This window comes from Schistocerca piceifrons, chromosome 5 (genome assembly GCF_021461385.2).
Source record: "Schistocerca piceifrons isolate TAMUIC-IGC-003096 chromosome 5, iqSchPice1.1, whole genome shotgun sequence".
Classification (NCBI taxonomy): Eukaryota; Metazoa; Arthropoda; class Insecta; order Orthoptera; family Acrididae; genus Schistocerca; species Schistocerca piceifrons.
In genome coordinates, this window is record NC_060142.1 from 323,201,710 (window position 1) to 323,214,701 (window position 12,992).

The following is a 12,992-nucleotide window of genomic DNA, read 5'->3' on the forward strand; positions in this document are numbered from 1 at the left end:
TTGTCACTTGTATCATTACTACAATGATTCTCCATTCATTTGTGCTCAACTTATGTACTTCCCTTACTACACCATGTCAACAATGTGCGGTGGCACATATGCTTATTCAAGGTAGCAACACATGCCAATTCCTTTCTACTGTGCCAATGAAAGATGGTTGCATAGAAACCTTAATTTGTGGTGGTGGTGGTGGTGGTGGTGGTGTGGTGGTGGTGGTGGTGGTAGTAGTAGTAGTAGTAGTAGTAGTAGTAGTAGAAGAGTGGTGTGCACATTTTTTATCAATGCACAAATATGAAATGCAAATATTAGCACAGTACAGCCACAAGGCGTGACGGAGGGTGAGTGTTTTATTGGTGATAAGGGACCATTTACACTTTGACGTTGTGACTTGGGGGTATCGTGGACACCAAAGAAAAAGAGGTCAGGACGGCAATGGCTGTAGTTTCTTAAGAAAAACAAAACAAGATTTTATAAAATAACTTAATTAATTATAAATATTTCTTTAATTTGGGATACTAATGATCTGTCAGTCAATGAATCTGATTATTAAGAGCTTAAATGTAATGTTTAATTGATGGGTTGAAAATGTTATGGGAACTGTTAAATGCATAAGGATTCTGAAAAGAAGTGGTTCTGTGATTTCGTAGCTAGTGAGTAGCAAACATAATCTTCCATTATAATAGCATGTTCGTGCAAATGGTGAAGAAGTTCGATATAATTACAAGTGGCATTGCATAGCAGGACTACAACTTCAAGGAGCACCGGGAGTCCATAAAGAAAACATTTGAGGGTAATTATGAACATATGACTGACAGATCACATTCAAGGAAATGGTACCATGGTTGAGCAGTAACATTCCAAACACCACCATTCAGCATTCAGTTTAAAGGCAGTGGTCACAATGTTTCGGCTAATCAGTGCATGTTGCATGCCATATGTAAAAACCTTGTTTTGATCCACAATGAGATTTTGATGTCACCCACAACTGAGTGACGCAGCTTCCTATTTATCACCTTTCCCTTTTTTATGCAGTGAATCCGGGATCAGTTTCGTCTCTCACTTCTGTCGCTTCTGCCAGTTTTCTTCCATTTTCCCAGTCAAAGACAAATATATGTGCACCTAAGCAATTAATCTCTCTCCCTCTGTGATCTGTAAGGCATTTGTCAAAAGTAGAAAACACACACACACACACACACACACACACACACACACACACACACACACACGACTGCAGTCTCATATTTTCCATTGTTTGAATATTACAGCTTGATAGTTACAAGAAATCAACAAATTTCGAGAATAAGCATGGCAAATAAAGTGGGTTAGCTGAGCCAGTGAGACACAGAATCAAACCTGTCAGCTGAGCTCACTGCTTACTGAGGTTTCCATTGGTACTAGGCCTGCTCCCCTACAGCTGACCATTAATGGTTCCACTGCTGCTGTTGTTGGTTCTACTTAGGTGGTGGGGGGAAGGTGTTTGTGGGACAGGGGTGTTCATTGCTGTAAGTGGTGCTTGTGGCACTGAATGGTGCTGTTGCTGGTGGCCATAGTGTAACAGTTTCTTCCACCTGGTGTCCATCCTCTGCATTTCCACATCAGGGAATGATGTAGGTGGTCTGCAGGCATGGGATGTTGCTACTGCAATGAGGATTATCTTGTTGTGGCTTGTCTGGTTCAGTATGTTCTGATGAATAGATTTTTGCTGCCGTTGTTGAGATCTCCCTGTAAATTTCTGTCAGTTTCTGTTGAGGCAATACAAACTCCTGCCTTTCCTGTAGGTGAAAAATACAGATCGTCAGATGTTTGATGTTTTTGTAGGACTCCACAAAATACTTTGTGTTAATTGGGGTCCATTATGTATCACATTTATATGTTAACTCACAGATGAATATTGCTTGAATTATGATGTAGATGATAGTAGGAAACATTCTGACACTGTATGGAAAATTGGAGAATGTATGTTGCAGTGCCAGTCACATGATATTCATGAATGGCCCAGAAAAATTTTGTAGATGTACTCATAGAGCTGGCTGATGTTTTTCACATATGGACCAAGTATGGATGAGTTCTTTGCTTGCATTTGTAATTTTCAGCTGTTAAACTCAATGGAATGCTACCTGCCTCATTTGGGTTTTAGTCAGGTGGTTTATGTGTAACAAACTTGGACCATAATGTAAAATGTTGAGAATAATAACTCAACACTTCTGCGGGCTTGTATTAAGTCTCAGCACTATGTCAACTAGAAAGAGCTCGTTTCACTGTAAAATTATCATCAGTGGCATCTTTGGAGCAGGGTCGGTCCTCCTGGGACACAGTCTTAGGCTGCCTTTTGTAGAGTGTGGGGCTGTAGTGTTGTGCAACTGTACATGGTATTACTGAAAAATCACATCTGTGCTCCTAGAGCTTGGTATAAAAATCCTCATTTTTATCGAATGCTAGCTTGTTACCCTGTAGAAAGCCTGAAGAGTGCATCAACATCGGTTTGTGCTATTTACTGAGGACATAACTCCATCCGAACAGGCCTTGGAAGGCCCAACGGTACCAACCAGGAAGACATGCAACTTTGCTTTATGATTTAATGATGATGGCATCCTTATGGCTAAAGTATTCTGGAGGCACAATAGTTCCCCATTCAGATCTCCTGGCATGGACTGCTCAAGAGGATATTGTCAACAGAAAAACAGATCTGACATTTTGTGGAGCAGTGTGGAATGTTAGATCCCTTAGTTGGCTAGGGAGGTTATAGAATTTAAAAATAAAAATTAATAATTTGAGCTTAAATGTAGTGGGAATTAGTAGAGTGTTGGGACAGGCACAACTAGATTTATGGTCAGGTAACAATGGTTATCAGTACAAAAGGAAACGGGTAACAAAGGAGTAGGATTAGATAATTAATAAGAAAATGATAGTGCAGGTGAGCTACTGTTTACAGCCTAGTGAACTCATTATTATAGCCAAGATAGACATTGAGCCAAGAAATACCACAGTGGTAAAAGTTTGTGTGCCTATTAGGTCTGCAGTTGATGAGGAAATGGAAAGGAAGTGTGATGACATACAAGATATTACTCAGATTTTTGAGGCAGACAAAAATTTAGGTGCAGTGAGTGACTGGAAAATGAACTGAAGGGGAAAAAATAGGAGAACATAGACTGGAGGAAAGGAATGAAAGGAGAAGCCATTTAGTAGAATGTTGCACAAAACACAATTAAATCATTGCAGACACGTTTTTTAAGGATGTATACATGAAGAGGCCAGGAGACACCAGAAAATTTCAGGTAGATCGTATAACTGTAAGACAGATACTTAGGCAACATAGAGATTTAGATATAGCAGGAATATAGTAATAAAACATGTAATTAGTTTTAAATACTTGGGTGAATGGGTTACAGCCAATGGATTAAATAAGCATGACTTGAAGCAAAAGCCATAAAATTTGAAATAGCTTTCTAAACCACCCGAAACATTAAAAAATATGTCCCAACTTTTTATGGAATAATTTGTCTAAGTTTGAAATAAAATAGACTAGAGACACATTTGATGCACCTTTCAGTGATGCTCAAAATCATGCACAGCAAATAAGGTGCTGATGAGAATTTAGAGTTCAATATTTAATTTAGATTCCAAGAATTTAAAGAGTGTTCTGCGACATTCTAGTACCTGAAATACATGAATGTATTCGCAGTTGCGAATATGGACTATCATCTGTGTAATGGAATGACGAAAATGAAAATTTGTCTCAGACTGGATTTGAGTGCAGATTTCCCACTTATTGTGAGTGCTTGCCTTACCATTTGGCTATCCGAGCATGACTCACTACCCATGACAGCTGTAGTCACTGCAGTGCCTGTTCCTTTGGACATGCACGCATGTCTGAAGGAACTTTACATCATAATTCGGAATAAAACAGACACTGCATTATTCAAACAATTGAAAATCCAGAATGATATCATACTTATCGCTGACACTGGGCAAACGGCTTTCAAGTGAAATGTTTCCCCTGTACGGGAATACACATAATGGATGTGTCAGTACAGGATGTTGACATGTGGTTGATGACATATGGAAGTTTGGAACCATCCATGAGTCATGAATCAAAGGAAGTCATTTTGACAGTTAAATATGACACTAATGTAACTTTTTGTGTGCAAAATTTCTAAATAGTTTTTTTAATTACCCTGATTTTCTTCGAGCAACTAATTTTTTTCCTTCAAAACTACACCTCACACTGGTCTATATGATACCCAGTTTGTTTATTTGCCACTCCATGTTTGCCTATGAAAATCTGGACAAAAATATCCCTCAAATTGATAGTTAAATTTTTATTAATTACACTAATTATACTAGAACTGACATGTGATGACATTTTCACGCAATTTGGGTGCATAGATCCTGAGAAATCAGAACCTAGAACAACCACCTCTGGCCGTAATAACGGCCTTGATACACCTAGGCATTGAGTCAGACAGAGCTTGGATGGTGTATAAAGGTACAGCTGCCCATGCAGCTTCAACACGATACCACAGTTCATCAAGAGTAGTGACTGGCGTATTGTGATGAGCCATTTACTCGGCCACCATTGACCAGACGTTTAGAATTGGTGAGAGATCTGGAAAATGTGCTGGCCAGGGCAGCAGTCGAACATTTTCTGTATTCAGAAAGGCCCGTACAGGACCTGCAACATGTGGTTGTGCATTATCCTGCTGAAATGTAGGGTTTCGCAGGGATCGAATGAAGGGTAGAGCCACGGGTCGTAACACATCTGAAATGTAACATCCACTGTTCAAAGAGCCGTCAATGCGAACAAGGGGTGACCGAGACGTGTAACCAATGGCACCCCATACCATCACACTGGTTAAAATGCCAGTATGGCGATGACTAATACACGCTTCCTATATGTGTTCACAGCGATGTCGCCAAACACGGATGCGACCATCATGATGCTGCAAACAGAATCTGGATTCATCCGAAAAAATGATCTTTTGCCATTCGTGCACCCAGGTTCGTCGTTGATTACACCATCGCAAGCACTCCTGTCTGTGATGCAGCATCAAGGGTAACTGCAGCCATGGTCTCCGAGCTGATAGTCCATGCTGCTGCAAACTCGTCAAACTGTTCGTGCACCTGGTTGTTGTCTTGCAAACGTCCCCATCTGTTGACTCAGGGATCGAGACATGGCTGCACGATCGTTACAGCCATGCGGATAAGATGCCTGTCATCTCAACTGGTAGTGATACGAGGCCTTTGGGATCCAATACGGCGTTCCGTATTACCCTCCTGAACCCATTAATTACATATTCTGCTAACAGTCATTGGATCTCGACCAACGCGAGTAGCAATGTCGCAATGTGATAAACTGCAATAGCAATAGGCTACAATCCAACCTTTGTCAAAGTCGGAAACGTGATGGTACGCATTTCTTCTCCTTACTCGAGGCATCACAACAATGTTTCACCAGGCAACACCGGTCAGCTGCAGTTTGTATATGAGAAATTGGTTGGAAACTTTCCTAAATTTCATGTCTGTAGCACATCATCTTCGTGGTGTAGCAATTTTAATGGCCAGTAGTGTAGCTTGATTACTTTCACCCTTTTTTGCATAACTGGGCTTCACACTGGTCAGTTTTATATACCATTTGCCCATATCCCATACTTTGTTTGGCTATGAAAGTTCATACAAAAACTCATTGTATAATTTATAGGGGGGAGGGGGGGGGGGTGTAGGTAGGTAGGTGCTTTTTACCACATCTCCACATCTCCTCCAAAACCAAGGGAACAATTTCAACCAGATTTGGTACACATGTCCCTTACCATCAGGCGACAGTCATGAGGAAGGGGGGGGGGGGTGTTAAAACCACCTACCTAACATAGTTCAAGAGATATGAAGTTGCAAACTACCACATCATGCTTGTTGTTTAAACGTATTACTTCTGTGCTACTGACCATATTTCAATAAATTTCACAGACAGTATCCACATATGCCACCAAGTTCACCTACAAAACAATATCCTATTAACAAATATAGCTCAGGAAGTATGATGTCGTAGACACTGAGATGCATGAAAAACTGCCGCATCATGCATAAAGCTTTAATACATTATTTCTTTACAACTAAGCCACTCATACAGTTGAATCAACTTAAGGAAATCCCTGATACCTGCCAGTGCTGTTGGCAACTGTGAACTGCGAAGCACAAATGGCTGCAGACAGAAACAGTCGTGGTCTGTATAGTTATGAAAAGGCATTGCCATAGCAACGTTTACAAAATTGTGTTGTAGACATGTAAAGCAGCTGCACTGAGTGTACAGAAACTGTGTGGAATCATGTTTTTTTAATTTGGATATTGTACTTACACATTTGAACATTGTGCGTATATCTTTGTATGACTGTTTCATGATTTTGAGGGTGTTTTCATGAATAGGTGGAAATGAAATTTTTTTGATACTTGACAGCGAACACAGTTTATTTTTTGTTGTGGTTTATAATAGAAAATTGGCAAAATGAATTCCCAGGCAGTGCCAGGTTTGTCAGCTACTAATAATAAGAAATATAACAGGTACATCAAATGGTGGAAAAGTATTCTATATGCCTTCACAAATCAACCTCTCAAAGAAAGTAAATGATTCACTGTAACAGTTTTGGGACTAATCAGAAGATCAGACTCAATTTTAAAAAGCATTCGATACTTTTTATGCCATCACTCAAAAGAGGAGGAAAGTCCACAGCAAAAAATTTTGGCATACCCTCTTGACTTCATGCAAAATACAGTCAACCAAAATGTGGCATGATGATAAGCATACATCCCAAGTATTACTCACTAGCTGGTCCTCCTGTTGGAGAAGTGATCAGTGATCCACACTTTGAAAATTTGTTGAAAACCTTTTGTTTCTACGTGGTCAGTAATATGTATTAAATCAGCAAAAATAATTGGTTTTTGAAAATAGAACGTAATTGGATAGATAAAGAAATCTACTCACCAAGTGGCAGCAGGAGGACACACATATAAAAAGTATTAAAGTTTGCAAGCTTTTGAAGCCGTTGAGTCCCTCTGGCAGAAGGGTTGAAGGGGAAGGAAGAGGAGTAACGGGAAAGGTCTGGTGAGGTTTATGAAAAGGGGTAGAGATTGGAGAAGTTGTCCAGGACTCCGGATCAGTGGAGACTTACCGGACCAGGTGAGTAGGACGGACTAGTTGTTGGTGACTGCACTGGATGAGATTTGCAAACCTGAGAGCTTAAAGGTGGTAGACATGGTAATACACGAGATGGGGATTACTGCCAAAATATTGTGCACGAGTTAATAAGAGTGGAAAGTTAAGTCCTTTGTATGTGATGGAGGTAGGTGGGTGCCACAAAAAATAGACAGGTCAGAAAATGAAAGATGCAGAAAACTAAAAAGGAGTGAAGAAAGAAATAGCTGCTGTGAAGAAATGCTGAGGCCAAAGAAATCAACATAAATTAAGACCAGGTGAGTGACATGTTGTATCACCAGGTCCCACCTGGCAGGGGGTGGGGGGGATTAAACAAAGGCTGGAAAATGTTCCTGTAAGCCCCATTCCAGCCTGCCAATACATCTCACAGCTGCTTTTATCAGCGTCAGGTAATGAATGATGGATAAAGACCTTGAATCGAAGAAAGTGTCTGGATAAGACACAATACACTAATGGCACTGGCACTGCCGCAGTGGTAACACCGAAGTTAAGTGCTGTTGAGCTTAGCTGGCACTTAGGTGGGTGACTGTCTCGTCTGTCAAGCACTGTTTGGAAGCCGGGAGCACACAGCCCTTGTGAGGCAAATTTAGGAGCTACTCGATTGAGAAGTAGTGGCTTCAGTTATGAAAACTGACAATGGCCGTGAGAGTGGTATGTTGACTACATACCCCTACATATCCCCATCCAGTGAAGCCTATAGGCTGAGGATGACACAGCAGTCGGTCAGTATCGTTGGGTTCTTCAGGACCTGTTTGGACGGAGGAGAGTTACCTTCTCTATACAGATAGTTAAGGCAATTCTGTAACAACTATCTTAAAATGAGATGAATTCGATCAAAAACGGCAGGTTTTTTAAAATTTCATCCATTTACTGTTGTGATATCGGAATAAAAGTTCAATATGTTAATTTTATGACCTTGATAATGATATATTCATGTATTATGTTATTTTTAGTTTAGAACTGCAGTTATTATTTTAAGTGAATTGTTGATCGGTTTCACATCCTCAGTTGGGGTGAATCTAATCACCATTGCATTTTATATGCAGGGACAAAATCAGACTTCCAGTGGGTGAATCCGTTCGCTGTTTTAATTTTTAAAAATATATTGCTGTATTTGCAACAAAATTTTACAATTACTAGACTAAACAGGTGTTTACAAGCACATAAAACTTGAGATTTTTGCTATAAAAACACTTGCATTCAGGAAATTTGACTAACAAATATTAATTTTTGGTTATTGTATGTCATAATCAATGTGAAAAGTATTTACTCAATGTCATAATCATCTGTTCCTTCAAAATTAAATTTACCTCACCTTCTATGTTCTGTAACATTTTTAATAATTAGGGCTCTTTCTATCTCATTTGCATCATCAATTTCTGGAAAGACAAAATAAACATTACCATAAAGAACATTCTTTCTGAGAAATATCATTTCATAGGTGTTATTAGAGATGCTTTCAATTTTACCAATAAAAAAACCTGAACTTTTCTTCCTGGGAAATTTTACTATGGTGAAATCATTTTCTTAAAGTCATGCCAATTTTTATCCTTCTTCTTGTCCATTTCTTTATTTTCATTTGACTCGTGCTGTTCTAGATCACTGTTAGATGTTTCCGTATAGGGACTCCCTGCTTGCAGCCCCATCACTATCATTTTCATTGAAGTCGCTGATAACAATTCCTTTTCCTGGAGTTAATGCTAAATGCTTTGCTTGGCGTGGTTTTGCTTTTGTTTCATTAGACTGAACCTGTTTCAATTGCATTTTGAAGGCTGCTGCCCAAGAAACTTCTGATGAGCTGGTGCCATGTGCATTGTTGCTTCTGGAATCTGTGAAATGACTTCATCAGAACAGAAAGGAAAGATATCTACTTTTCTGAACCCAGATATTTCATTTGATTTGGACATGATAGCTATATTTTCAAAGGTTTCTTCAACAACCAAGGAAATTTGGGTACCACTCTATTCTTCTTTTGCCAACCATCTAGTACATTTCTCCAAGCAAGTTCCAAAGGTCTAAAAGAGCCCACATCAAGTGGCTGACACAGATGAGTAGAATTAGGTGGTAGAAGCACAAATATAATGTCCTGTTCCTGGCACAGTTTAATCATGTTACATGACAGATGACTCTAGAAATTGTCACCTATAATCACTTTAGGACCCTCCAATTGCAGGGGCATAAGGCAAGACAATTTCAGCAAACCATGATTCAAACATTGTTAGGTCAAACCAACCACTTCAAATTCCTATTATAACCTTCACCAGTTACGCCCCCTTCAGTCCAAGCATCGTAGAGGTGTTTTGCCCTATAAACTTCGTATGGTGGGAGGACTGACATGTCGGCAGCTGCTGTTATCGTCACACTAATACTTGACTTTGAACTATCCACTATCCTTTCAGGATATCTTGTGCCTCGCTTCACTATTACTTTCACTTATCCAGGATCATCACAAAAGGTTGTCTCGTCATAGTTTATAATGTTGGAGGGAGGGACACCACTGCTTCCTTTGCCCTCTTCACATTTTCAGTTTTTCTAACTGTTAGTTCTTTATTTCTTTTCAGAAAAGATTTTGCTCACTCATGCCCAGGTCGATTGTCAAGAAATCTTTTTTTCAGTCCTCCCTGCTTGATTGAGATACACCTGTATGATATACCTAACACAATTATTCCTCAGAGGAAACCCCCATTTCGCGCAACACAATAATCCTTTAACCAGGCTTTTTTCCTCACTGTTGGTTAACACTGGTTGGCCGCCTATTTTGTATTTGTACCTTTCCTTGAGTTTGTCATTTAATGTGGTATATGGAACTGCTTATTTCTCTGAAGCTTTCCAAATGCCTAATTTTCCTGATTTGACAGCTTTCACCACATTTAGAATAAATTCTGGTTTGTAATTAGATTTCCATGTTGGTCCCAGAACTTTTTGATATACTCATGTGATTGAATTCACCCTACAAAAACGCACTTTTGTAATTGGGCCTGCATAGTGACCTAAGCAGTATTAGCAATGAACGAAAAACAAAACTGTATCACATAAGAAGTTCATATGCCAGCAATAAAATTGCAACTTACCAGTTACACTGAAGTAACAGGCGCCAGCGGAAGGTTTTGCACTCTTGTGTTGGTTACACAAGTGTAGCACAAGAATCACACACCTGCTGACAATGCGATTTGCTGGTTGTGTGCACTCCGATACACCTTTGTTGTTTATAGATTAGTTAAGAATTCACGGCAATGGTCAGCTGCATTGTAATTGTTAAAATACTATGGTCAGTTATCTAAACGTGGAAAAACTGGTAAATGACCAGATTGACACCACCGGATCGGATTCACCTCATTTTACGGTAGACGGCAGATGTTATCTTTTCCAGGTTTCAGGAGAAGTATGGAAAGTATATCTTCCCATGAATCCAGATATTTATTGTCACTCTGTAGTATTTTGAAAATTGTGTAGGAGGATTACTGTGTTGTCCCAATGAAATTTGCAACATGTAATGAATTCTGTCATGACCAGGTGCTCTGTCACAAGTTACAGGTAATGTAAATCCAGCTATCACATGAAGGAGGTAAATGCCATTAGTGGAACTGGAATTCCAGCCATGGCTCTTTACAAGCAGATGGTTGAATCCTGGCTGGTATTGCAGTAATCTAGCCACTTTATGAGCTGTATCTTATCAGTTCATCTTCAGACTTCCATACTGCATCACAACAGTAACTGGTAGTGCCCCATGTTGTCCAGGAATCATCCCTATGTCATGCTGTACTTATATAAACTTTCTGGTAGAGTTTGTTGTGTTTAGCAACTAACTTGATTCTATATAATAATTCAGAGGAATTTTGATCATACTGCCTGAAAGGTTGTGAGACGTTTAAGCATTAAAATGCCTTACAGCTTTCTAGTACAGGGATAATTAGTTACACTATGTCGTGCATACACTGATATAAAATCTGCATTTAAGTCAATGAACATGTGGAGTGACAAATAAAATACATGTGACTGAATAATGTCACCTCATAATGTGTTGTAAGACATTCTTTGTCAATCTGGAATTATAACTGATGTTGCTGAGGGTTCACAAACTGCCTATGTTCCCTATCTGCACATCATAAAGAGTACTGAAACATTGTTTCGTGCGCAATTAAGACATAGAAATCTCTTCACTGTGTTTCTCAGGAAAATATAAAAATATTAACATGTACCCAGATTTCTCAAAAATTTAATTTGTTCAAATATTTATACCAACCAGTTTGGTCGCAATACGTAAGTTTACTAATGAATTTCTCATGTCATGAACCAATACTGTCAGACAGTTGAAATGGCTGATGAAAGCTTAGACCTCATTGATTTTTTTAACATAGTTACAGTTTTTGGTAGAAATTTGTTTGGTAATTAATAACAGCAGGAAGAATGATGTAGGATTTTATCCTCCTTGTGATTAATACCAAAACAGTATAGTCAATAGAACTAATTTTCCCTGTTATTGAACTGAACTGAAGGGTGAATGCTTTGGAGAATATGTAACTGTGATAATCAAAAGGTATGTAGGTGTAGTTTAAACAATAATATATTATTGATTTTTTGGAAAAAGTTTTGAAGTGTTGATGGTGAACTTAGGGACTCTACAGAAAGGTTTCAATGAGAAAAGAGAAGATTAAGTAATGTTACATAACTAAACCATTTTAAACAATGCAAGCTGCAGCAGACCATGTGTATTTGTTGCTGTAGAGGTGTAGGTTCATTCAATATGTCCAGAGATATTAATTCCTCTATTGCCTTTATATTTTATCAAATTTGAGTCATCTGTTTTATTTTTTAGAAATTAACAAATGCATCTGCAGGACACCAACACTACCAGTCCTGCAAAGAAGGTTTCATTATTCATCACTATGCTGGAATTGTTAGCTACAGCATTGAAGGCTTTTGTGATCGTAATAGAGATGTCCTATTTCCTGACTTAATCGAGCTGATGCAGTCAAGTAAAAAGTAAGTAGTGAGTTGTGTAGAATTTGATTTTTACAGATATTAATATCTGATACTTAGAAGAAATTAGTATGTATGTGACAAGACAAGATTAATTTTGATGCTGCATAATTTCCTATCATTAATAAGCAGCATAAATCTCTGATAAACTTGATCTTTTACTTTGTGAATAAATTACAATAGGTATAAAGATGGCAGCTATTTTAGAGTAAATAATTTGTAATTTAATTTGCAGTGAATTTTTGCGTAGCTTGTTTCCCGACCAGATAAGTACTAGTGCAAAGTCTCGACCAACAACAGCTGGGAGCAAGATTAGAGCACAAGCAAATGCATTAGTTGATGAACTGAAAAAATGCACACCACATTATATCAGGTGAGTTGTAGAATTCTGTCTCATGTTTTTGCAAATGAGCTAAAATGAAGAACTGCTGATTCTTTTATCACAGTTCATATTGTCTGATATATTCTGGGGCTCACATTCAAATGGTTTGTTAATGTCCCATTTGTTGTAAAAATGTCTTAGTAATTATTAACAATTCAAAAGTACTTTTACATGATTATGTGGAGCAGCCCTAAGAGTTACGTTACACTGTTAGAAGGGAACAGAACTTTGAAAGTCATGTAATAGCTAACAACGACTTTCATGTGTATTATGTGCTCATGTGAAACAGTATACAATGAATATCAATGTTACCAATTGCAAACAACAACTGGTCTAGAAAAGGTGGAATGAAATTGAGGGGGTCAGTGGAAATAAAAGCTAACCCACAAACATAATGTTGAGCTGTTTAGTGTTATATGTTTGGTT

The 12,992-nt window shown here is 38.5% G+C and overlaps 1 protein-coding gene across 1 annotated transcript in view; it reads left to right on the forward strand.

Moving 5' to 3' along the window:
• LOC124797926 (unconventional myosin-Ie-like) overlaps nt 1-12,992 on the forward strand; it is a 365,871-nt gene that overhangs the window by 273,630 nt on the left and 79,249 nt on the right. Inside the window, exons 12-13 of the mRNA XM_047261058.1 lie at nt 12,021-12,187; nt 12,420-12,557. Coding sequence (XP_047117014.1) covers nt 12,021-12,187; nt 12,420-12,557 — 305 coding nt within the window. The remainder of the gene's footprint in view (nt 1-12,020; nt 12,188-12,419; nt 12,558-12,992) is intronic.